Source organism: Bos indicus, chromosome 6 (genome assembly GCF_029378745.1).
Source record: "Bos indicus isolate NIAB-ARS_2022 breed Sahiwal x Tharparkar chromosome 6, NIAB-ARS_B.indTharparkar_mat_pri_1.0, whole genome shotgun sequence".
Taxonomy (NCBI): Eukaryota; Metazoa; Chordata; class Mammalia; order Artiodactyla; family Bovidae; genus Bos; species Bos indicus.
In genome coordinates, this window is record NC_091765.1 from 45,164,500 (window position 1) to 45,190,659 (window position 26,160).

Below are 26,160 nucleotides of genomic sequence, written 5' to 3' on the forward strand. Positions count from 1 at the left end.
TAACATCGCCCCCAAGGCGTGGCAGGATGGCTCTGCCAGGGCCCTGTAGCTCTCCTGGGCTGGGGTCTTCAGCCTTGGGGTTCTGGGAGGCCCCCTCTTTTCTAATTCAAGTGGAGGCAACTGTCCTCCAGAGCCACGCACTCCAGGCTTGTGGCAGGAGTGACAGCCTTGCTGGTCTCTGAATCACCTTCCATGTCATTCTTCTCTTGTCCTGAAAAATAGTGCCCAGCCTCTTACTAATACTAATTAGTATTAACCTCCTTATCAAAGTGTTGTTAGGCCAACACCCTTAGCATTCTCATTTTTTTGCAATATAGACAGGCTGAGAATTTTCCAAATCTTTAAATTCTGATTCCGTTTTTGCTGAACAATTCCATCTTCAAACCATCTCTCTCTTCTCACATGTTTTTTTCTTTTTTTTAAATTTATTATTATTATTTTTAATTATTTTAAATTTTATTTTATTTTTAAACTTTACAAATTGTGTTAGTTTTGCCAAATATCAAAATGAATCCGCCACAAGCAGTCAGGAGAAACCAGGCTGCTTCTTCAACACTCGGCTTAGACATTTCTTCGAATATCCAACTTCATCACCTACAAGTTTTACCTTCTATAAAGCAACAGGACCTAATTACAATTCAACCAAGTTTCCCTGGTGGCTCAGATGGTAAAGACTCTGCCTGCAATGCAGGACACCCAGGTTCAATCCCTGGGTCAGGAAGATACCCTGGAGAAGGGAATGGCTACCCACTATTCTCCAGGTATTCTTGACTGGAGAATCCCATGGGCAGAGGAGCCTCTGGTGGGCTACAGTTCATGGCTCACAAAGATTCGGACATGACTGAGTGACTAACACACAAGAAGGATGGCCTTTGCCCAGCGTCCAATAACATGTTCCTCATTTGCATGTAAGACCTCATCGGGATGGCCTTTACCATCCATATTTCTACCAACATTCTGTTCAGGATGACTTAAGTATCTCCACGAAGACTGAAGCTTTCTCTACAGCTCCCTCTCTCTCTTTTCTTCTCAGTCCTCACCAGAATTGCCCCTACTTCATAGCAATGCTGTGAAGGACAATAGGCTTTTTCTAGCAGGGGCCTCAAAATTCTTGCAACCTTTCTACCCACTACCCAGTTCCAAAGCTGCTTCCACACACAGCACACAGTGGGGTGCTGTTGTAGCAGCACCCCACTTCTCAGAACCAATTTCTGTCTCAGTCTATTTAGGCTGCTATTACAGAATACTATAGACGGAGTAGCTGATAAACAGCAAACATTTATTTCTCACAGATGGAGGCTAGGAAGTCCAAGATCAAAGCCCTGGTAGATATTTTGTCTAGTGAGGGCCCACTTTCTGGTTCATAGTCATCTGTCTTCTCACTATGTCCTCACTTGGCCAAGGGGGCAAAAGAGCTTACTGGGGTCTCTTTTACGAGGGTACTAATTCCATTCATGTCAGCTCTGCCACCCTGAATCACCCAAATCACCTAATCACCCAAAGGCCTCAGCACCTAATACCATCTCATTTCAGACTGGGTTCCAACATACAAATTTTGGTGGGGGGCACATTCCATAGTGAGTCCATAGTGAGGGTAAGAGCTATCTTGTAGACAGGACAGTTAAGTACGGCTGCCCAGCCTGTGCACTGCACAACTCCAACTCTGGGGATGGTCTCCATCCCTGCAATGCAAAGATACAATGCAATGATCACTCTCTGAAGAGCTTTGAAAGTGCAATCCCCAATTATAGCTGGTATGGCTATAATCCTCATCCAATGACTCTCTATTTGCCAGAATTACTGGGAGGACTAGATGAAAAAGTGAACAGGAAATAGATGTGAGCCCTTCCTCACCCTGGTCCTTGCATACTTCTGCAAATAGCATGCCTAGGGAGAGGTCAGCACCAAAAGTCATTTATTAGACATTCAGCTGCCGGTGTTGTGCTGGGTGACTTAAAAAACAAGTTCCTGCCTCTCTTGTCTTTATCGGTTTTTTCCACATCCTCTCCTATTGCCCCCTGACCTTCTGAAATACCCTTGATAAAATTAGACACAAGAGCTTTAAATGGCTCCAAGTAGGCAATTCTATTGTGTATACCAAAGTTCAAATTCCTAGACCTATATGACAAATCCAGTTCTAGCTTTAAACAAAAGAATTTGTCACTTAAAGAACAACAAAAAAACATAATACAGCAGTTTTCATTGTCTTCTTCCCAGGCTCTGGAGATCACCATGCACACACTCATTAGTGTGCGTCAGTAAATGTTTCCCAGTTAATGAGCACCCAGTTTGGGCCAAACAACATGCTAGAAGCTTTCCTTACACACAGTAGCTCCAGTGACTTCACTGCAATGGAATAAATTTGGGATAAATCGCAAAGCCCTTCTGAGAGCTGATGATGCATGAACTGCCCCCACCCGCTTCTCGACCCCAACTCTAACCACCTCTCTTATTCACCAGCTTCGCTGGCTTCCCTTCAGCCCCTGCTTCTGCCCGCCTCTGGGCCTCAGCACTTGCTCTCCCCACAGGTCTGTGCAGAACCCACGTCTTCTGTCTCTTTCAGGTCACAGATCGAATGTCACCTCCTCTAGGAGGTCTTCCCTGAACACCATTGCTGAAGCGTTCACCTTCAAGTAAGTGCCCCAATGCCTTCACTGTGCTTCCAGAAATCAACTCGCTCATATGCTTATCCCTCCCACTGTCAGCTCCACCTCAGGGACCTCTCTGGCCACATGCACAGAAATATCTAGTGCTCATAGCAGGGTCCGGCTAGCCTCAGGGAGTCCTCAGATGCATCTTAGATACAGGAAGCCTCCGGTTTGCGGCTTCCCACAAGCCCAGGAGGCAGACACTGTCTGTTGTCTTCACAGGGGAGAGCCGTGGAGGGGCTGCAGCAGAGTGCTGAAGCCAGGGTCCTTGCCTGGGACCTGCGCTCAGACTGGGGTGTACACTTCCCCTCACCATCACATGCCAAGCCCTGTCCTCAGTGCTTACACACTGACCCGCTAAGTCCAACAAGCATCCCGTGATGTACTGTTCCGATCCCCGTGGAGACAGAGAGGTGGAGTGACTTGACCACCTCACAGACCTTAGAAATGGCAGGGCTGGGAGTTGAACCCTGGTGGTGAGGGTCCTGGAGTGAGCACTCTGCAGCCTCTCTCCTCACCGATGACAGCACTCACTGCCTGGAGCACCTCCCGTCTGACTTCCTTCAGGCCTCGGAACCAAGGGCATGTGGACAGGAGTGCCTTCCTGACACCCAGTGTAAGCAGTGCCCTCCAGGCTGCAGTCTACACAGCTCCATGCCTGTGAAGTCGCTCAGTCATGTTCAACTCTTTGTGACCCCATGGACTGTCACCTGCCAGGCTCCTCTGTCCATGGGATTCTCCAGGCAAGAACACTGGCGTGGCCAAGCCCTCCTCCAGGAGATCTTCCCTACCCAGGGATCCAACTCATATCTCTTATGTCTCCTGTATTGGCAGGAGGGTTCTTTACCTCTAGCGCCACCTGGGAAGCCCTACAGCTCTCTAGCCTGCTGTAACTTGTTGACTTAGTACTTAGCACTGTCTGACATATTTTACTGTATTCAATCAAATATAAGATTTTGTCAACTCTAAGACCTACCATTTTGCATCTCTAAAAAGGCTGGAAAATACCAATCATCACTACATGATACCAATAACTACATCAGAGATGTTCAAACAGTGTTATACCATATATCTATCTATTTCCTCACTGTCCTTCTATGCCCACTAGAATAGAAGCTCCATGACAGCAGGAATTCAGTGGGTTGGTTTATTACCCTATTTCCAGACCAGAGAGTCAGGTTTTCAATGAAGATGTGTTGAATTGAATTGAACCGAACCACTCTCTGTGAGGCAAGTACCACAATTACCTCCACTGTACAGATGAGAACAACTGAGATAGAGAGAGGTCAGTTGGGCCAAGGAACTGGCCTAAGATCACACAGCTAGCAAGCTCCTGACTTATCTTCGGATAGTTCAGAACACATTGTTCCCAGGGGGACAAAATTTAGAGAGTTGTACAAAGCAGTTTTAAAGCTGCTTCAATTTGTTTTGATTTTAGTGTAATTTGGGTACATTGTAGTTGTTGTTTAGTCAGTAAGTCATGTCTGTCTCTTTGCAACCCCATGGACTGTAGCCCATCAAACTTCTCTGTCCATGGGATTTCCTAGGCAACAATACTGAATTGGATCACCACTTCCTTCTCCAGGAGATCTTCCCAACCCAGGGATTCCTGCATTGCAGGTAGATTCTTTACTGCTGGGCCACCAGAGTATCCCAATTTGGGGGTGGTGTACTGTAAAATAAGTCTTCTACCCAGGCTATAAGCTCATATAAACCAGAACAAGCTTAAATATGGTCTCTGAGACCAAATTCATTTGTCTAATTCATCTGACGATAAAGCATTAGGAAATGTTGAACTAGTCTGGCTGCTTGCTGAACTAACTGAGTGTTGCCTATGGTTCACTGTCAAGATCTCAGTTAGAGTAAGATATGACAGGGCCAGAACAGGAGAAGGGACCTTCTGGCTCATTTTAATTCTTGGTTCAGTTCAGTTGCTCAATCATGTCCGACTCTTTGCGACCCCATGGACTGCAGTATGCCAGGCCTCCCTGTCCATCACCAACTCCCGGAGTTGACTCAAACTCATCTCCATTGAGTTGATGATGCCATCCAACCATCTCATCCTCTGTTGTCCCTTTCTCCTCCCACCTTCAATCTTTCCCAGCATCAGGGGCTTTTCAAATGAGTCAGTTCTTCGCATCAGGTGGCCAAAGTATTGGAGTTTCAGCTTCAGCATCAGTCCTTTCAACGAATATTCAGGACTGATTTCCTTTAGGATGGACTGGTTGGATCTCCTTGCAGTCCAAGGGACTCTCAAGAGTTTTCTCCAACACCACAGTTCAAAAGCATCAATTCTTCAGCACTCAGCTTTCTTTATAGCCAACTCTCACATCCATACATGACTACTGAAAAAAACCATAGCTTTGACTAGCATACCTTTGCTGGCAAAGTAATGTCTCTGCTTTTTAATATGCTGTCTAGGTTGGTCATAACTTTTATCCCAAGGAGTAAGCATCTTTTAATTTCATGGCTGCAGTCACCATCTGCAGTGATATTGGAGCCCAACAAAATAAAGTCTGTCACTGTTTCCACTGTTTCCCCATCTATTTGCCACGAAGTGATGGGACCAGTTGCCATGATCTTAGTTTTCCAAATGTTGAGTTTTAAGCCAACTTTTTCACTCTCCTCTTTCATTTTCATTAAGAGGCTCTTTAGTTCTTCTTCGCTTTCTGTCATAAGGGTGATGTCATCTGCATATCCGAGGTTATTGATATTTCTCCCAGCAATCTTGATTTCAGCTTGTGCTTCATCCAGTCCAGCGTTTCTCATGATGTACTCTGCATATAAGTTAAATAATCAGGGTGACAATATACAGCCTTGATGTACTCCTTTTCCTACTTGGAACCAGTCTGTTTTTCCATGTCCAGTTCTAACTGTTGCTTCCTGACCTGCATACAGATTTCTCAGGAGGCAGGTCAGGTGGTCTGGTATTCCCATGTCTTTAAGAATTTTCCAGAGTTTGTTGTGGTCCACACAGTCAAAGGCTTTCGCATAGTCAGTAAAGCAGAAATAGATGTTTTTCTGGAACTCTCTTATTTTTTCAATGATCCAACAGATGTTGGCAATTTGATCTCTGGTTCCTCTGTCTTTTTTAAAACCAGCCTGAACATCTGTACATTCATAGTTCATGTACTATTGAAGCCTGGCTTGGAGAATTTTGAGCATTAGTTTACTAACGTGTGAGATGAGTGCAACTGTGGGGTAGTTCGAGCATTCTTTGGCATTGCCTTTCTTAGGGATTGGAATGAAAACAGACCTTTTCCAGTCCTGGGGCCATTGCTGAGTTTTCCAAATTTGCTGGCATATTGAGTGCAGCACTTTCACAGCATCATCTTTTAGGATTTGAAATAGCTCAACTGGAATTTCATCACCTCCACTAACTTTATTTATAGTGGTGCTGCCTAAGGCCCATTTGACCTCACATTCCAGGATGTCTGGCCCTAGGTGAGTGATCACACCATCATGGTTATCTGGGTCATGAAGATCTTTTTTGTATAGTTCTTCTGTATATTCTTGCCACTTCTTAATATCTTCTGCTTCTGTTAGGTTCATACCCTTTCTGTCCTTTATTGTGCCATCTTTGCATGAAATGTTCCCTTGGTATCTCTAATTTTCTTGAATAGATCTCTAGTCTTTCCCATTCTATTGTTTTCCTCTATTTCTTTGCACTGATCACTGAGGAAGGCTTTCTTATCTCTCCTTGCTATTCTTAGGAACTCTGCATTCAAATGGGTATATCTTTCCTTTTCTCCTTTAGTTTCGCTTCCCTTTTTTTCACAGCTATTTGTAAGGCCTCCCCAGACAGCCATTTTGCTATTTTGCATTTCTTTTTCTTGGAGATGGTCTTGATCCCTGTCTTCTGTACAATGTCACGAACCTCTGTCCATAGTTCTTCAGGCACTCTATCAGACCTAATCCCTTGACTCTATTTCTCACTTCCGCTGTATAATCGTAAGGGATTTGATTTAGGTCATACCTGAATGATCTAGTGGTTTCCCCCACTTTCTTCAGTTTAAGTCTGAATTTGGCAATAAGGAGTTCACGATCTGAGCCACAGTCAGCTCCTGGTCTTGGTTTTACTAACTGTATAGAGTGTCTTCATCTTTGGCTGCAAAAAATATAATCAATCTGATTTCAATATTGACCATCTGGTGATGTCCATGTGTAGAGTCTTCTCTTGTGTTGTTGGAAGAGGGTGTTTACTATGACCAGTGCGTTCTCTTGGCGAAACTCTATTAGCCTTTGCCCTGGTTCATTCTGTACTCCAAGGCCAAATTTGCCTGTTACTCCAGGTGTTTCTTGACTTCCTACTTTTGCATTCCAGTCCCCTGTAATGAAAAGGACATCTTTTGGGGGTGTTAGTTCTAGAAGGTGTTATAGGTCTTCACAGAAACTTTCAACTTCAGCTTCTTCAGCATTACTGGTCAGGGTATAGACTTGGATTACTGTTATATTGAATGGTTTGCCTTGGAAATGAACAGAGATCATTCTGTTGTTTTTGAGATTGCATCCAAGTATTGCATTTTGGACTCTTGTTGATTATGATGGCTACTTCATTTCTTCTAAGGGATTCTTGCTCACAGTAGTAGATATAATGGTCATCTGAGTTAAATTCACCCATTCCAGTCCATTTTAGTTCACCGATTCCTAAAACATCAACATTCACTCTTGCCATCTCTTGTTTGACCACTTAAATTTGCCTTGATTTGGGGACCTAACATTCCAGGTTCCTATGCAATATTGCTCTTTACATCATCAGACTTTGCTTCTATCACATCCACAACTTGGTGTTGTTTTTGCTTTGGCTCCATCTCTTCATTCTTTCCGGAATTATTTCTCCACTGATCTCCAGTAGCATATTGGGCACCTACCGACCTGGGGAGTTCATCTTTCAGTGTCCTGTTTTTTTTTTACCTTTTCTTAACGTTCATGGGGTTCTCAAGGCAAGAATATTGAAGTGGTTTGCCATTCCCCTTTGCAGTGGACCACGTTTTGTCAGAACTCTCCACCATGATCCGTCCATCTTGGGTGGCTCTACATGGCATGGTTCATAGTTGCATTGAGTTAGATTGATTCTTGGTAATTAATTTCTAATTACCCAGGGTGAGAGCTCTTCATTAGAGTGCCCTCTTCATGTGGGCTTCCCACAGGCTAGGACATCTCAATGCTCCTTTGAAGCATAAAGAGGAAATGTTTATGAAGAGCTCTCTGATCCCTCATCCTGGACTGTTATAAACATCCACAGCTGAGCACTCTTTTTTTTTTTTTTAATAAAAACAAAGTCTACTTTAATAAATCACCTGCATGCTCATTAGTCGATCTTTATTGGCTGGTGGCTTTGCTCAATTGGTTTGCTTGCTGAATCCATCCAAAAGTCCCATGTCAATAGAAATACATTCACTGAAAGGGTCTATCATTTTATGGTGCCAATACCAGATAAAACAGAGTTATTTAAAGACTGTCAGCTGGTGTAACATAAAGCTCATTATTAAGGGCAAAACCTCATGTTTAGGCACAATTGCAAACAGTTACATTTAAATTGGCCAGCAGGGGCCCAGTAAAAGTGACTGCCTGACACTGCCCACCTGACGTTCCTTGGTTTTGAGTGCCTCACATTGCATTATCGTTTTTCTGTACTAAAAGTGCTGTAACCTGTAAAATGAAGGAAACATAAAAGCAAGTGGACTAGAAAACCCAACAGAAACATGAGATGCCACTCCTGGTATATTCCATTAGGTGCTTATTCCACAAGGGGCACATAAAATGCAAGGTGCCAGGCTTCTCACCCCAGTCTGTGTCTCTAATGGGAGGCATACGCCCACCTGGTCCACTGGAAACAGCTGATCAACAGGTAAAACGACCCTGAGATTCCTGGTGGAAATTTTATACAAGCGGACTCTCAGCTGATCTGGGCCCAGGTTGTGCTAAAGATACCAGCAATGTTTACCCTTCATGGAGTGCTTACTGGATGCCAGACACCATACTGCACCCTTTATAAACAATATTGATGGACACACACAATTCTAATCATTAAATCTCTTGTTTTCTTTTCTTCCTAGCACTAAACACTGTCTGATGATTGTGTATATAACTACTTAATTTTCTTACCCTCCGTCTCCCCAACTAGACTGTATATCTGTGAGACTGGGTACCTTGTCTTTCTTATTCCTTGATGTAGTCATAGCACCTAGAACATTAATCAGCACACAGTGAGTTCCCAATTATGTATTGATGAATAATGATGAAAACTGACAGCAAGTCTACGTGAGATATCATTACTCCCATTTTACAGATGAGGAAACTGAGGCCCAGAGAGACAAATGACTTGCACAAGGTAAGAACATGCACACAGATTGTAACTGACAGAGCTAGAATATAAATCTGGTCTAGCAGTTTCCAAAGATGGACCTTCTGGACTATTCTAGACTATACCATTTGGTAGTGGGAGGCTGGAGCTGGCTCTTTCTGGAGTGCCAAGCTTTCTAACTTCCAATTCAGTGACTTCAATTTTCTGGCCTGATATTTAAATGTCATGGCACCAGTGTTTATACCACAGAAATCGGCACAGCACTACCAGCCAGGCTCCCTCTTAGGAGCAGCAGGTTCACCAGCCCCCTTCTGGATATCTGTGAGTCAAGTATGCTTGGTTGGTTTCGTGCCTCTTGTGTGCACATGTGCTCAGTTGCTTCAGTCGTGTCTGACTCTTTGTGACCCCATGGACTGTAGCCCGCCAGGCTTCTCTGTCCATGGGATATCTCAGGCAAGAATACTGAAGTGGGTTGCCATTTCCCTCTCCAGGGGATCTTCCTGACCCAAAGATCAGACCTGGGTCTCCTGCATTGCAGGTAGATTCTTTACCGCTGAGCCACTGGGGACCTTTGTGCCTCTTACTGATTCTTAAATTCTCAAAGACCTCCTTCTTCCTCCCGGTCCCCTTTCCCTGAATCTTCTCTTTTTCTAATGTCTGCTCAGAAGCGGATGCAGGAGTATGGTGGGGGCAGGAAGGGAAGCTGTAATTCTCTCAGTGGGCTGCTTTCCAGACTTGAGGTCCAAGCACTGCTGGATCTTCCCATGTAATTGGTCCTTATTACTCACAGACGGACACACAAAGAACCCTAGGCAATCCACCCTCGTGAAGAGCTTTCCCCAGGGAGATTTGTGGAGGTGTAAGTCCTCCCTTCCTTCTTTAACCTTTCAGAGGTATAATTATCAAGAAAGGGGAGGACATCTACTAGGCTTCCCTTTTCCCGCCTCTTGTCTGGTTTGGACTAGGGTGTTGTATCTGTCTGCGAGCCTTGAGAAATTATTGGGCTATGCTCAGAGAATACTAGGTGATGATGATCATGGAAGCCCACCATCCACCTGCCAGCCCTGTGTGAGTACCAAGCTGCTTGTAAGCCAGGGTGGCAACAAATCTCTCAAGAGGCTGTTTGAAAATGCTTTATGGCACGTAGGGTTACAAGGCTCTAGCTGAACAAATGGAAAAATTAGTCTACCTTAAAATAACCAAGGCAAAAAAAAAAAATAACCAAGGCAAGTAATTTTCTATCACCTTGTTTCTTAAATGTACTTAACGTCTAGAATCTGGGCTTCCCAAAATATGGCGAAGGGTCATCAGTTAAAATAGCAGCTTGAAGATAAAAAAAAAAAAAAAAAAATTCCACTTTAATAGTTGCTTCTAATTGATGCCATCAGCCCTTCTGTTCAGAATATGGGGAGTTAGGAATCAAACAACATCAATTATTATTTCTTGAATTGAATAGGCTTGAGCCAGTCTAGGAGCAGGAGTCTCATCCCACATCTACTTAGGCTCAGCCACAGCTCTCCCTGACCCTTCCAGGGGTTTCCCAAGGTCTCACAGCTTAGGTTTGGTTTTCTTCAGGTTTTTCTTGAATGGAATGGTATGCTTTCTAACTCCTTTCTCCAGATTTCTAAATTAGTCTTCACCCCACAAAGCAAGTTAGTGACAACAACCAGACGGGCAGTCCGTCTGCTATTTTCATGTGTTCTTTTTCTTTTTCTCTTCCTCTTTCTTGAACTTTTTTGCTCTTTTTTTTTTTTTACATTTCCTTTATTCATTTATTTATCCTATTCCATTGCTTCAGTAAAGATCTGTTATTAAATAGATACAGCCACTATGGAGAACAGCATGGAGATTCCTTAAAAACTAGGAGTAAAACTCCCATATGACCCAGCAATCCCACTACTGGGCATATACCCTGAGAAAAACCATAATTCAAAAAGACACATGTATCTCAACATTCACTGTAGCACTATTTACAACAGCCAAGACATGGAAGCAACCTAGATGTCCATCAATAGATGAATGGATAAAGAAGTTGTGGTACATATATAAATGGCATATTACTCAGCCATAAATAGGAACGAATTTGAATCAGTTGAACTAAGGTGGATGAACCTAGAGCCTGTTACACAGAGTGAAGTAAGTCAAAGAGAACAAATATATATGGAATCTAGAAAAAATGGTACTGATCACACTATTTGCAGGGTGAAAAATGGTACTGATCACACTATTTGCAGGGTAGGAATAGAGACACAGATAGAGAATAATGGATGAAGGAGAGGGTAGATGAATTGAGAGAGTAGCATCAAAACATATACGTTACCATGTGTAAAACAGATAGCTAGTGGGAAGTTGCTGTAACACAGGGAGCCCAACCCAGTGCTCTGTGACAACCTAGAGGAGTGGGATAGAGTATGAGTTGGAGGGAGGCTCAAGAGGGAGGGGGTATTTATGTAGACTTATAGCTGATTCACATTGTTGTTTGGCAGAAACCAACACAACATTGTAAAGCAATTATCCTCCGATTAAAAATTTTAAAAGATCTATTAAATAAAATCTATGCATCACAAACTAAGAATACTAATTCCTACGGATACCAGGAATTTGGCCTGCAAAGGGTTTGCGCTTATGGGAGGAGAGCCACAAAAGTACAAGCAGAGGGGAAAGAGTAGGACACTGTTGGTGTGTGCAGGAAAGCCCCTAAGGGTTGGAGAAGGCTACATCTGACCTATGACCTGAAAGATGAGCGGGAGTTTGCGGAAGTAAAGGGGAAGAGTGTTCCAGACTGTGGCAGCAGGTGCAAAGGCCCTGAGGCACACGGCAGTATGGCTCCAGAAAGAGGCTGAAATGAGCACTGCAGGGTGGTGGTATGAGGTGACTAATGGCAAGAGATGTGGCTGGAGAAATTAGGAGGGGCTAGATAACAGGGATCCAGCACACCAAGGTGGAGGTGGGACTGGATTCAGAAGGTGATGGGAAGGTTGGAGCTGTGAGTGACGCAATGAATAAAAAGCAAAGGTGGGGTTAACTCATTTCCTACCACACTCATGGCCACCCTTCAACAGAGGCCTCTGAGTTTCTCATGATGGCTGGTGTCATTACTGAATGAGTCATCTGGCCTTAATGCTGATGACTGGGGGTGAGGGTAGGGGGAGGATGAACATGACTCACAGGGGGCTGAAAATAAACCAGCCCTATTACTTTAGATGCAAATGAGAATAAATGGAATTTCTGGGGCTCACTGTAGCTGGTCTTTTTTGAGGAGGAGAGGTCTGGATACTGAGATACAGGGTCTACTGAACATTATAACATCTTCCCTGCACCTTTTGGCAAGCAAATTACTTCACAGGCCATGAAAATGAGTCACTAAATCCTAAACCTTGGTTGAGAAAAGCAAGTTTGATAAATGTGTTCAGCTACTGGAATAAAGACCCAGAATGCAGGCAAATCATGAAGTTCAGATAGTGCCAATGCAAAAGCAGCCCCAGACCTGCATTTAGTGTTTCACACACACTCACACACACACTTATGTGCACACCCCCTCCCTTTCTTTCCTTGAAATATCAGTTGCAAATGTCAATGCCTAGAATATCTCATGCCTACAAAGTGATACAATTCTAAGTGACCAAAAGGTGAGACAGAGGTGTGTTTAGGAGAGTTGGGGGTAGCCCAGAAAATAAAAAAGAAAAGAAGCAAAAAAATCAGTCAAGAAGAACCATGAATCCAAATATCACGTTTCAAAATGTTTTAGTATTTTGTGGATTTATATCACTTCCAAGTGTATTAGTCACTTAGTCGTGTCCAACTCTTTGCGACCCCATGGACTGTAGCCCGCCAGGCTCCTCTGTCCATGGCATTCTCCAGGCAAGAATACTGGAGTGGGTTGCCATTTACTTCTGCAGGGCTTCTTCTGGAGCCAGGGATTTAACCCAGGTCCCCTGCATTGCAGGCAGATTCTTTACTGTCTGAGCCATCAAGGAAGCCCCATTTCATCTCAAAATTCCTGCAATATTTTTACACATTTAAAGGACAGGATTGTACATGCCTGATTTTAGTCTCTGGAAAAACTTACTCTGATGTTATAACTTGTGGGAGTGACTAAGAAGGCCTGGCCTTTAATTTTTGACCAAACACCTAGGTTACAGAGCTTAAATCATTTTGGAAGGCCTGATTAGCTTGTCTAAGGTTAATTAGTACCTTTCTTAGGCATTCTCATCCACCTCCTATTTCATGACTGAGAATAGTAGAGCTTACTTTTGCAAATATAGTATGTTAAATCCAAGACTTTTTAAAAAAATTTTAAAGGCAGACTAAGTGGAGAAGTGGAGAAGGCAATGGCAACCCACTCCAGTACTCTTGCCTGGAAAATCCCATGGAAGGAGGAGCCTGGTACGCTTCAGTCCATGGGGCCACAAAGAGTCAGACACGACTGAGTGACTTCACTTTCACTTTTCACTTTCATGCATTGCAGAAGGAAATGGCAACCCACTCCAGTGTTCTTGCCTGGAGAATCCCAGGGACCGGGGAGCCTGGTAGGCTGCCATCTATGGGGTCGCACAGAGTCAGACACGACTGAAGTGACTTAGCAGCAGCAGCAGCAAGTGGAGAAGAGGCTGCGTAGAGGACTCCCCAGTATGCCCTTAGGTTGAGCCCCTTCAGCCAGCAGTAAACACACAATCCTCTCTGCTCTTTTGTCATGGAAGGGTTCTCTGGATGATCCAGACACTTCCGTGCATTTTTTTAAAAAAGAATGAGCATCTTTCAAAATGGCACCTCCTGATCACCAATGACTCCCAGCAACGCTGAACATGCCCATCATTTGTCAGGGGATTTGGTGCCATTCAAAAGACATTTCCCAAGAAAGCACCTCCTTCCACGTAGTTTTCTTGAGTCAAACTCCAAAGGCCATCCCTGTTGCGAAAGCTGCCTCTAGCAAGAAGTTAAAATTGAAGTTATCTTGGCAAAACAGGAAATTATTTGGGGGGCGGGGGACAGAATTAAACTTGGGTAGTTTTTCTTCCTTTTCTCAATTGTACTTTTGTTCACAGCTTCAGCTGGGAGAGAGAGTGTTCACATTTAGTTTGGAGTTTATGAGTTCATATTTTATAATTAACGTTGCCAACAGGGGAGTTTGATTAATACCAAGCAGTGGATTTTGAGCAATGTTCCATACAAATTGCCAAATTTAGCAATAAAATAAATTGGTTATGTGAACATAATTAGTAGGATGACTACTTAAAATTCAAAACCGAATGTGAATAATTCCAAATCATCTGAGCCACAAATCCATTATTTGTATAGAAGGGAGAAAGTATAGCATTTGGGTTTTATTTTGCCCTCAACCACAATGTTATTCGGCACCAAGCTGAACATAATGAAACTTCTACAATGGGTTGTGACAATATTTTAGAGCAACCCAGAAACACACACAGAGGCATGTGCACGCATACATGCAAAGGGAATGTAATAAAGATAAGAAATGCTGAACTGAATTTCCATTGTAAATGTAAAAATCTATAACAAATTTTTACACAAATGCTGTATTACATTTTTCTGATGCACCATACATAAACCTATGGCATAAAACTACTCAGGAGAGCTTCTTGTCTTTAAATATTCACAGTACCTTATTGTCACCCTGGACTTCTCCGAGCCTTTGCTGAAGTTCTTTAATTTCTTCTCCCAGATGTTTATTTCGGTCCTGAGAATCTCTCAATAGTTGTGCAAGATTAGCCTGCAAATATCAACACATTATGAAATATAATCAGAAATGGAGGAGTGGAGAAATGTGACGTTTTATTAGGCTTATTGCAGTCAGCATCCAAGCCCAGCTGAAGCACACAAAGCCCTTTAGAGTAAACACATGTACGAATATAGCGAGTGTGAAAATCATGCCACTACAACCGCATGGAGGGAAATAAAATTGGCCATGAACCTCAATTTGGGAATGTTCTTTATTTCCAGAATGGCTCACAGACAAGTGATGGAGGACGTGGTGTTACTTGACGTTTTTTTTAAAAGAGCTCCTCATGAAAACTCTTACAAGCAGTCCTAGAGTTCAATGCTAACTTTGGGCCAACAATAATGGAAAAGTTTCATTTCCTTGTTTGGATAGTTTTTTCCTTGAAATAGATCATGTTTAATGAACTTTTCTTTGCCACCTTAATGCCCAGAATTTTGATCAAAAAAAAAATCAGTCAGACAAGAGACTGGTGAGGTATCATGATTACAGAAATCAGGATCCAGGGTAATGCAACAACTTCCTAGGCTGCTTTGCTCACCTCCTTATTCCCCTGTTCTAGTTCCCAGAGTACCAAACAGCCAGGATGAGCGCCTTCCAGTCCAGTCTTTGTAATGGCATCGCTTCCTTAAGATTTCTTCCTGCTCAGACCAGATCCCGCTAGCCCACATGGGCAGTTCTCCCCTCCTTCAGTCCAGCTTCATCAACACATCATAGCCAGTTCCTCTGGACCGCTTGAGCATCCTTTACCATGCTCCCACCCTTCTCAGGTTCCCTGAACTTGAATTTACATCTGTTCCCAAACTATGTGCATGCTTTCATCTATTCAAGCTTGTAACTTACTATTCAACTTTACCTCCCAAGGCTGCTGCTTCTATACTATTCAAATTTTGCTAATTTGTTCTAATTCTCACCTTGCTTATTGTGCTCTTATCTAACGTCAACAAGAAGAAACGAACTATTCAAAGGTACAGATTCTTTTTCCTCCTTCCTAAGCCTCCAAGGACATTGCTCCAGGAAGTGCTCTCATTTCAGCAAATGTTTTAAAGACTCCTGATGAATAAATGAATGAAGGAAGGAGGGAGGCAAGCAAGCCAGCAATCGGAATATGACTCCTGAAGAGGCATTTTTCAGAAACAGTCATACAAGGGGTTTGAGAGTCATCTTTTAGATTCCTGCCCTGTGATAGCTGAAGAAACTCAAATCCAGAGACTTTGTGGATGAGTGCAAATGCAGTTGGCTAAATCTCCAGACTTCAATGCTAATACTTCCAGGAATACTCAGTTATGTTAGGTAATTAAAGGGGAATGAAAGTGAAAGACTAAACCTTGGCTCACGCTTGACTCCTCGCTTTATTTCATCTCCCATATTCCAGCCATTGGAATATCCAGCATCTCTACTGTCAAGGTAGGCCCCATTCAGCTCCTCGCGAGCCCACCTTCTGGCAGTTCCCCGCATAGTGCAGGCAGGACCCATCTCAGCATCTCTCCCTCTGTCAGTTCTCTTGGACTAGAATGCTCTCCCTCCCAGATACCTCTTGGCTCACTCCCTGACCTTTTTGAGGTCTTTGTTCAAAGTGCATCATTTCAAAAGGCCCATGTGGACCACTGTCTAATGGTGCAAACTGCCCACCTCCCCTGAATGCCCAAGCCCTTTCCCCTGCACTACTTTTTATTTCCATGGCACTTCCATCTCTTAACATACCATGTAATTTACTTTCTTGTTTATTGCCATATGTTGGCATATGTTTATTGCTCAGTGTTTATTTCCCGTCTCTCTCTCCCTAGTAAGAGATAAGTTCCGTTAAGGGCAAGGAACCTTGTTCTCTCTACTGGTCTACCTCGAGAACCTAGTGGATGCTCCATAAATATTTCTTATATTAAAGATAATAGGTTGAGCCTGAAGATTGTGGTCTTAGCCTAGAAATGTCTGGAATAATAAAAAACTGAAACCAGTTCATAGAACGTAACATTGCATAGAAACCCCGCTCATCCCCACTTGGCAGGATTCAACCCAACCCTGATTTCCACTTGCTTATTTGTGAACATTATTCAAAAACGTGATCTAATTCTCAACCCCATATTTGCAAAGCTCATATCTTGTAATAGTTGTTTTCCAATTTTCCCAGATTCCTGTCCTTATCAGATAAAAATTTGGTGAAGGATAAGGAAAATTCACCCCCACTTTGCAGGCAGGAGAGCAAACAAACAAGAGATACTATGATCAACAGACGACTTTTGGAAATTTCTCCAGAAGGAATCATAGACTAAGTTGGGTCCCAGTTCTGCCACTAACTGGACTGGGTGACCTTAAGTAAGTCTCTTAACCTCTTGAGTTTCTTCACCTATGAAATGGAGCTAACCATACATAGTTCATGTAATAAGTTGATACTTTCACTGAATAATGAACCTAGGACATCTTCTACAGTGCTTGATGTATAGTAGACACTGGTTAAAGGCTGGTCATCTCTCGTTGACTCTGCCCTTCCAGTGGCTCCAACTCACTCACTCAGTGGACAGTTGGGCAGATTGGCAGAAAGGCTCAGTGGATACAGCTGTCTCCTTTGTCATCCTGCCACTGTACTCAGTCACCCATTCATTTAGACAACAAATATTTAGGGAGTGCCCACTATGTGTCAGGCACAATTTTTAGACTCTGGAGATACAACAGTGAGCAATACAGACAAAGTCTTGTGAAATGAAGTATTTCCTGCCATATCGGTGGGCAAGAAATGTCACAGCCATCCATGATTTCTGGCCTCCTAATGTGAATGGGGGCTCCCAAAAGGGAACACTATGCCAGCGATCCGGCAGATGCCGCCATCCCCCAAAGGCGATTGCTGAGGAGTGGGGGTAGGGGGCTGCAAGAAGCAGCCATCTGCCACACCTGCCACCCCTTAAGGTGAACAAGGAATTAAGGATGTAAACATTCTAGAATCAGGATTTGGCCCCAGATAGTTGAGGTGCATATGAAAGGAATGAATTCAGTGAGCCCAGAGGCTTGCATCTTCCCATACATAGAAGAACACTAAATTCTTAGCTTGATATCTGGTTTTCCTAACTACTTAACAATAATCTTTGATGCTCAGACTGACTGCCTGGCCCCTTTATTGCAAACTTGTATATAGCCTGACTCTCTCCTGCCTCCTCGGAGCAGTTTTCTCAGAGCTATTGAGATGCTGCCTCCAGGGCTCAGACTCCTTAACCTTCCCACCAAATCAAATAACTCGACTTTCAAAGTTGTGACGAATTTTTTAGTCCACAGCCCCTTGCCCTTGTAAACTTACATTTTAATAGATGACATTATATTCACTGTATTATATTTCAACAAAATGAATGATGACTGATGAGTTAAATGATGAGTACTATGTGAAACAAACAGAGCAGGCAAAGGGACGGCGTGTGCCGGGGAAAGATCACAGAAGGTGTCGCAAGGAAGGCCACGTCTAAACCAAGACTTGGAAAAGGAGGAACAGCAAGCTTGAGGCTTGTGGATATCCCGGGGAAAGTTCCAGGTAGGGCGAAGGCAACCGGCTTCCTTCTCGCTCTCACATCACAAGATGTCCACTTTGGAAAACAGTTCAAAACCACTAGGGCAGGTTAACCCCAGGGACTGCAGTAGAGAGATGATTCAATTCTTGATTTTCTTTTCTGGGTTCCTCCCCTCCTTCTTGCAGCTCTCCTGTGCTAGCACAAAGTATCACAAGCGGGCAGGCTCTCCTTTTCCTCCAGGGAACTCCAGAACACTTCCCAGACATTAGCTCAGCAAGCATAATCCTTCCCCAGCAGATGGAGGGACAGGCACCCCACGCCACAGGGACTGGCCCAGAGGCAGGGTGCAAGGAGCAGCCCAGTGCTGGCTGGTGCGTGGTTGAAAGTGTCCTCAGGGAGTCTGCTGGCACCTGCACGCAGCATCTCAGCACCCCATCTGCAGGAGACACAGCAAAATTCACCTTCACAGGAGCCGGCTTCTCTTAAAACAGTGGAAGAGGTGTTCAGAAGGAAACGCTTGTGGGAGCAACAGTGAAAGTTAACAACAACAAAAATCTGCAACGTCCTTGACCTGCTGTTTCTGAATCAATCACTGCTTGAGCCCCTTAGGTGGGTGGGAAGACCCTGACCTTTGTTCGCAGATGTAACCACAATAGCTTAACCCACACAGCTTGAACTCATGGTGGTGAAAGACCCTGACCTCCAATCTGTCACAGATCAGTATTTGTGCAAAATACAATGGAGATCAACTCCTAGGAAAACAAATCGAAGAAGACCTCAAGGCCCCAAGTGTTTGTTAGATTCACCTGACATAAAATCACACATACTGTCAGACTGCTAGCAAGGAAATATATACGTTTACCATATGTAAAATGTAAAATGTAAAATTCCCTGTTGGAATTTGATGTATGATGCAGGGAACCCAAAGCCAGTGCTCTATGATAACCTGGAGGGATGGGGTGGGAGGGAGGTGGGAAGGAGATTCAGGAGTGGGGGGACACATGTATGTCTATGGCTGATTCATGTTGATGTATGGCAGACACCATTACAATACTGTAAATTATCTTCTAATTAAAAAAAATATTTTAACACCTGCTCTCAATTCCTGCACTTATCTTTGTCACAGGGACGAGAAATGGCAGCTTGCAGCCTTTCACTGGTCCTTAGGCCCTGCTTTGAAGAGCATTCAGCCCAGAGATACTTCCTGGTATTTGGGTGTCAGAGCGAGGCAGGCACTCAGTTTATATATCAAAGGTTCCAGTGATATGTGAAGCAGAGGACGGGGCTGCTTTAGGAAACAGCGATTCAGAGACATAGTGATGTGATTGTCAAACATTATTTACTCTGCAGCCTGGCTGAAAAGAAATCTACTAAAATAAAGTCAAGCGTTTCGACAGTAACTGCAAAACAATGGTTAATTAGAATCATATCTCCTCCAAGGGAATTCACCATAATCTACCCCAGCTTTCAAACTGACCCTTGGGGTAGGGAAGGGTCGGGGAGATCCCCCTTCTAAAGCAGGTGACTGTAATTTTCTTTCCCATTTCATAGGCTGGCTTACTTGTCAATACACAATTCTTTTCTATGCAGTCCTTCCACCTCCTCAACTCCCAAACGATAACTTTGAAAACTAGAAAATGACTATTCTGTTACAGTGCCTAATTCCTTGACAAACACCTTAAAGAACAAAAAAAAAAAAAAGAGAGAGAGAGAGAGAGAAAAGTAGTACATTTCAAAGCACTCAAAATAGAGGAGAAAAGTTCACACAATTCTTTTGACCAAAAATAACACCCATGACTCACACACATTCACTATAAGCATCCATCAAGCTAACACGCGGTGCCTGCTTATAATTTATCAGCTATGCAGAGCGTTTGTCTCTGTGTTATTGAGAAGGACTCTGTGACCATCAGTTTAGAATAGCTGCACGATGTAAAGGAAATGTCAGGGAAAAAGTGGCAGACCGTCTAACACTGGAAAGGATTTCACAGGGAAGAAAACAAAACCGAGAGATTATTTCCTCTAAGTCTCTGGGGCAGGGAGTAGCATAAATAGCAAAACATGAAAAGGTTTCAAAAGAAGCCTCTTTTAATATTCAGATATAGCCAGGGCTGATGTTAAAAGGTTGACATTTTCACTCTGATAACAGTGGGATGCTGAATATACTAGAGTATATTGTAGAAGCTATATATTTAAGTCACTCTTCTAGTTCGGAGTTTCTATATTAAAATTGTGATGCAGAAAAGAGAGAAGACAGATGTGATGAAAACATGGCTGGGAGACCCGAGGCTGAAAGGACTTTACAGCTGTCTATTCCAACACACTTTCCTTTGTCAAGGATCCAGTCAACCCCCAGTTACAATGGATGTTCACAAAAGCGCCAGCCAAGGCCAGCCCCTGGTGTGGGGACTATGATGCTTGTGGAAATTCTCTCTGCACAGAGATGAAGACTACACATCCTGACAGTTGTTATAAATGCAGAAGTCTGGGAGTTGAGAGAGCTGTGTGCATCTTGCCCCAAACTCTCTGCTTTATTTTTGCAGAAATTCTCAGTGAGGCAGACTGGTCACATGGACAAGGGGAGCTGTCGTTGCTTTCTTCAAGTCCTGCTGCATCCTAAACTCTGGCTCTTGCCTCTACCACTGTGTTTGAATTCCTTCATCAATGTCAGAAAATACATAGAAATTTACACTATAGATGCAATATATTTTTTAAACTTATAAGAAGTGGTGGGAGTTTTTTTTTTTATTTTAATGGTATATCACATTGGCAATGACAATCTCTTTGAAGGACCCCTGTTTTCTAAGATCAAGTAACCAAGACTGGTTTACAAGGAGGGGAATTCAGGATATCTGTTACAAGAAGCAGCCCTAAATCTTTTAGGTGGGGAGACAAGATCCATTATTTACCAATTTTCTCACTGATATAAGAAATGAAAAGTTGGACATGAGATCAGTATATGTCACCCCAAAATATACTCCTCTGCCATGAGAATTATTTTGATCTGAAGGCAATTGAGAATCAACAAACACTGAGAATGTTCTCCCTTCCCCTTTTCAGCCTAAAAACAGGGCATAAATTCCTATTTGTGAGGATCAGTAGTACCAGTATCCTCTCTGTAGTACCAGAAAGGGAAGAGCATCTCTTATCACCAGACACAGAGAACCGGCACCATGATGAATCTGCACAAACAAACCTTACCAAAATAACCCTATCTTCTGCTAGTTTTCCTATATGTCTTTCTAGTTACTGTCCCACAACTTATCATCCCTGGAAGCCCACATGCCCTTTTCTTTTATTAAAATGGTATGTAAACCCCTCCCACCCCAGTCTAAATAATTCTTTTGAGTTTTACTTCCCTGGCAGCTCAGACAATAAAGAATCCACCTGCAATGCAGGAAACCTGGGTTCAACTCTGGGGTCAGAAGATCCCCTGGAGTAGGGCATGGCAACCCACACCAGTATTCTTGCCTAGAGAATTCCATAGACAGAGGGGCCTGGTGGGCTACAGTCCATGGGGTCATAAAGGGCTGGACACGACTAAGCAACTAACACTTTTACTTTTTTTTCTTCTCTGTGAACTTCCATGCACATAAAACATTTATAAAATTGCTTTTTTCTCCTGTTATCTGCTTTTGTCAGTTAAATTTGCAGGCCCCCATGCACTGAACCTAAGAAGGTAGAGGAAAAGATTTTCCTCTCCAACAGATAAAAACAAAATGAAAGAAAGTGATGAAAAGTTTAACATTAACCTTCCAACCTTGCGCTAACCAGACACTGGGAAGGGCAGCAAAATGGGAAGGCCACATGTTTTCACCCAAGTTCTTAAATAATTCAGCCACCTGGAGGGGAAAGGAGCAACATTTCAGTTATGATCCCTTGAGTTATCCTGAAAACTTTGTAATTTATGAGATATACACCACTTCAGAAACCTAGCCATGGAAAAGTCATCATAATGACTCATAATTCTCCATCATAACGTAAAAGTGATGTGTACCAGAAAATCCTGTAACTGCCTTCTCAGCTAGCTGACATATCAAAACCAGGATTTAAAAACTGGAGGGGGAAAAAAATAAGAGAGAGGCAGGTAAAAACGTGGCCTAGGCACTTCCTCAAGAAGACTACTTTTTTTTTTTTTTAACTGTGAGAAAGAGACCAGATTTAGAAAATGCTCCTCAACTACATGGTGTTTATCACCTGAACCCTTTAAACTCACACCTCCAGTAGTGCAAAGTACTCAATTAAGCAAGAATATGTAAAAAAAAAAAAAAAAAAAAAAGTTTGAGAAAATTTGGAGTATACTTGAGTGGTGTGATTGATAGCAAATTTAATTGCAATTTCTACTCCGCTGCTTTGGTCTACAGCGACTCCTGTGTTAACAGAGTGAAACTTGCTTTGCTGAGCAATGGCCTCCTGTTCACAGCAACTGCCAAACCTCTGCTACAGCAACAGCTTTCTTATTTACAAAAAACAACCACCCGAAAGAGAGTTCATTCCACACAGTCACACAGTTTTTGGCTGTGTAAGGAGCCCTCGGCCCAACTACTCTCACCTCACAATCTCCAAACACACACTGGCGAAGGCAGGCATTTCCAGGCCCACAGGCAAATGCTCTTCTATGGGCTGAGGAAGTTGCTATATAAATAAATGTTTGCTTAATCTTGGCCATTATGGTTCTGCATCTGCCACTTCAGTGGCTCCTGTAATAGCTCCCAAGTTCTTTAGACTCATTGAGCTTAAATCCCTCCATCTATAGATTGGGGGAAGCCCTCACCTTTCTGACAAAAGCTGTTGCAAGGACTCGAAGGGCTTCTGAGCAGGAGGCGGTAGCACTCAGAAGGAAGTGTGGCGGGGGGCGGGGGGGCGGGTTCCCACAGGCTGAACCCTGGATTTCTTCCCAGTTTCCCTGGTGTAACAGTGAAGCTGTACTGTTCAAAGTGTTATAAAAAGAAACATCTCAAAGCACTCAAGACCTTTGAAGGAAGTTTTAGGTTCTGAGCATCAAACTGGAATGCATATACAAAGTTGCTCTGATTTGTGGTCACAGGGGACTAAAATAAGATTGACCAAGAAGATTTTCTGCTGAAGCAAAAGGCTCCCTCCCATTCTACAAAGGGTCATTCCGTGCTCTGATTTCTCCAGGGTTGTCATTCTGGCGCATGTCATCATCCAAATAAGCCATCACTTTTTAAGGGAAGAAAGCAAAGGCCCCCTCCCGGAACTAAGAGGAATACCTCCCCTGGTACCTCCACTTGAAATCAAAACAGGCAAAGACAAAGATGTGTTTGATTGTTTATTCAAGGAGGAGTCTGCTAGGGGAAAACTGTGTTGCCATGACCCCAAAGAATCCCAACCTGTAAGAAGATTAACCCCAGATCATTTAAATTCCCCTTTATCTCCTTTGGAGGAACTACTTGTTTAGCAAAAGAAAAATATTTAAAGGGTCATCTGAGATCTTTTGGTGATCTTGCACTGCACTGCAGAGAGGTGCTCTGTGTATAGTTCTGCCTGGAGTATCAAGAAGAAATTTTCATTTCAATATCCCCTGAGAAGCTATTAGTGAAATCACTGTTGTCACGATTTCTTCACTGCTTCTTTAACAGATGATTTGCCATTGGAAATTGAGTTGTTTTAAAAAGGATTCTAAATTCTAAAAGAGAGCCTCGATTGACAACCATATTTCTAGAACTACAAACGTGAATGTTCTTGTCTATCCTAAGAGGAGGAGACAAAAAACAGGTAGATATTATGACCGGACACTGGTTGCCACAAGAAAGAACACTGGCCTAACAGATACAGATTTCTAGCTCAGTTTCTGGTTCTCAACCACTGCTTACGCAGAAGGCTTCAGATAAAGCACTTCATCTTTGAACTTCCAAAACGGGTTGGATTAAATATTGACTATGCTTTTTCCTGGACTTCCCTGGTGGCTCAGATGGTAAAGAATCTGCCTGCAATGCAGGAGACCTGGGTTCAATCCCTAGGTTGGGAAGATGCCCTGGAGGAAGACATAGCAACCCACTCCAGTATTCTTGCCTGGAGAATCCCCATGGATAGAGGAGCCTGGCAGTCTACAGTCCATGGGGTCGCAAAGAGTCAGACATGAATGAGTGACTGAGCACGTGCTCTTTCCAATTCAAACAGCCTCAGAGTCAAATAAGGAACAAAAACCTAAATTAGAACACTGAACAACACACTAGCAGATTTGGATTTTTAGTCCTGCTCTGTTCACCTGCTGTATGACCCTGGACAAGTCACAAGAAAAATGAAAGACTTAGGCAACACCCAGTAAGCTCCCCATGGGATCACAAAGAGCCGGACACTACTGAGCAACTGAACAACAACACTGAGCACTCACCAAGCACAGGCAATGGGCTTTATACAGGTTATCACAGTAATTCTTTATGAAAATTTTATGAATCTATCTCATGATTACATTCATTTTGGAGAGGAGGAAACTGAGTCTCAGAAAGGTTACACAGCTTGCCCTAGATCAGCCAGTCAGCAAGTGAAAGTATTATACTTGAATCCCCTAAGCTGGATACCAGAACCTCAGCTTTTATATATTGCCTTTCAACTTTAGGAAAGACCTAACTTGCCGTGAGGCCGCAGAAGCCAGCTGGCAGATGACACACATACACAGATACCCGTGTGCAGGCACACCATACGCACACGGCCTCTGAAAAGCGCAAAGCACTGCAAAGCTGCGGATGCGGTACTGCTTCTGCCTATATTTGAGAAGAACTCACAAGACATTTGTAGCCAGCTCGAGCTGCTACAACAAAGCACCACAGACTGGGTGGCTTATAAACAACAGAAGTTTATGTCTCACAGTTTCAGAGGCAGGGAATTAGAGATCAAGGTGCCAGCACAGGTTCTAGGGAGCCCCCTTTCAGGTGGTAGGTTTCTGGTTTTGTACTCACATGGCAGACAAAGCATGCTCTTTCATAACTCTCAGAAGGGCGCTGAATCTGCTCGTGAGGACTCTACCCTCACGACCTCACCTCATCCTAACTACCTCTCAGAGGCCCCACCTCCCAACACCACCACACTGAGGAGCGGAGTTTCAACATGTGAATTTATTGGGGTGGGGGGAAGTAAACATTCAGTCCAAAAGACAGTGATGATAGTAATCTCTCCTTCTGAGCTGAAGAGGGGAGGAAGCCATAGGAATCCCTCCTTCAAGTCAAGAAACTGAAGCCACGGTTTCGAGGCCTGTGGCCAATGAGGTCCTCAATACTGCATCTTCCCCTGTTCCACTGTGGGGATCTCTTGACCCCCTTCCATGTCCCATCTGTTACCCCGGCAGCTGGTTCTCATCCCAATGCCTTCTGCTAACACAGGTACATTTGCTTTGCAGCTGGAGGGGTAAATACTTCACCTACTGTTTTGCCTTTGGGATAAACACGCGATATAAGACAGGAGACACTAGGTCAGGGCGCACACTTCCACCCCTTGTTCCTGCTGAGGAAAAAGCGAAGAAGGTAATTGTGCCTCTCTCATCCAGTACCAGCACACAGATGCCAAAGCTGTCTGCTTCTGGCTAAATGGAAAGTTTCACTGTAACCAGCACCTGCAAATTCAACAGTGCATTTTCTTCCCCACACTGAGCTAATGAAGAGGGCATCTGAACACCCTTGCCCATCCAAAAACCAACAGCATACTTTTATAAATCAACTAAAGGTAAACAAAATTTGAAAACCTATATTTTAAACAGGTAAGAATTTTCCCACAAATACTAGAACCATTTCCCCCCATTGTTTATCAAGACATTTTTTCCATTACTAAGCCAGAATTCCCTCCCTGGCTTTGGGCTATATTTTTCTCTCCATTGCACCGACTAAACCATTTAACATCCTATATATTTTAATTATTTTGTTTATTGTCTGCTCTCAGCATCTCTACTGTGATGCTTAGGTAACTTAAGGTAACTATATTATTTATCATCCAAATCAAGACACTCTGGAGAGAGAAGGG

At 43.3% G+C, this 26,160-nt stretch overlaps 1 protein-coding gene across 3 annotated transcripts in view; it reads right to left on the reverse strand.

The window, feature by feature from the left end:
* CCDC149 (coiled-coil domain containing 149) overlaps positions 1 to 26,160 on the reverse strand; it is a 119,581-nt gene that overhangs the window by 39,850 nt on the left and 53,571 nt on the right. For all 3 annotated transcript variants that reach the window (XM_019962529.2, XM_019962530.2, XM_070791239.1), the window contains exon 4: positions 14,579 to 14,686. In XM_019962529.2, coding sequence (XP_019818088.2) covers positions 14,579 to 14,686 — 108 coding nt within the window. The remainder of the gene's footprint in view (positions 1 to 14,578; positions 14,687 to 26,160) is intronic.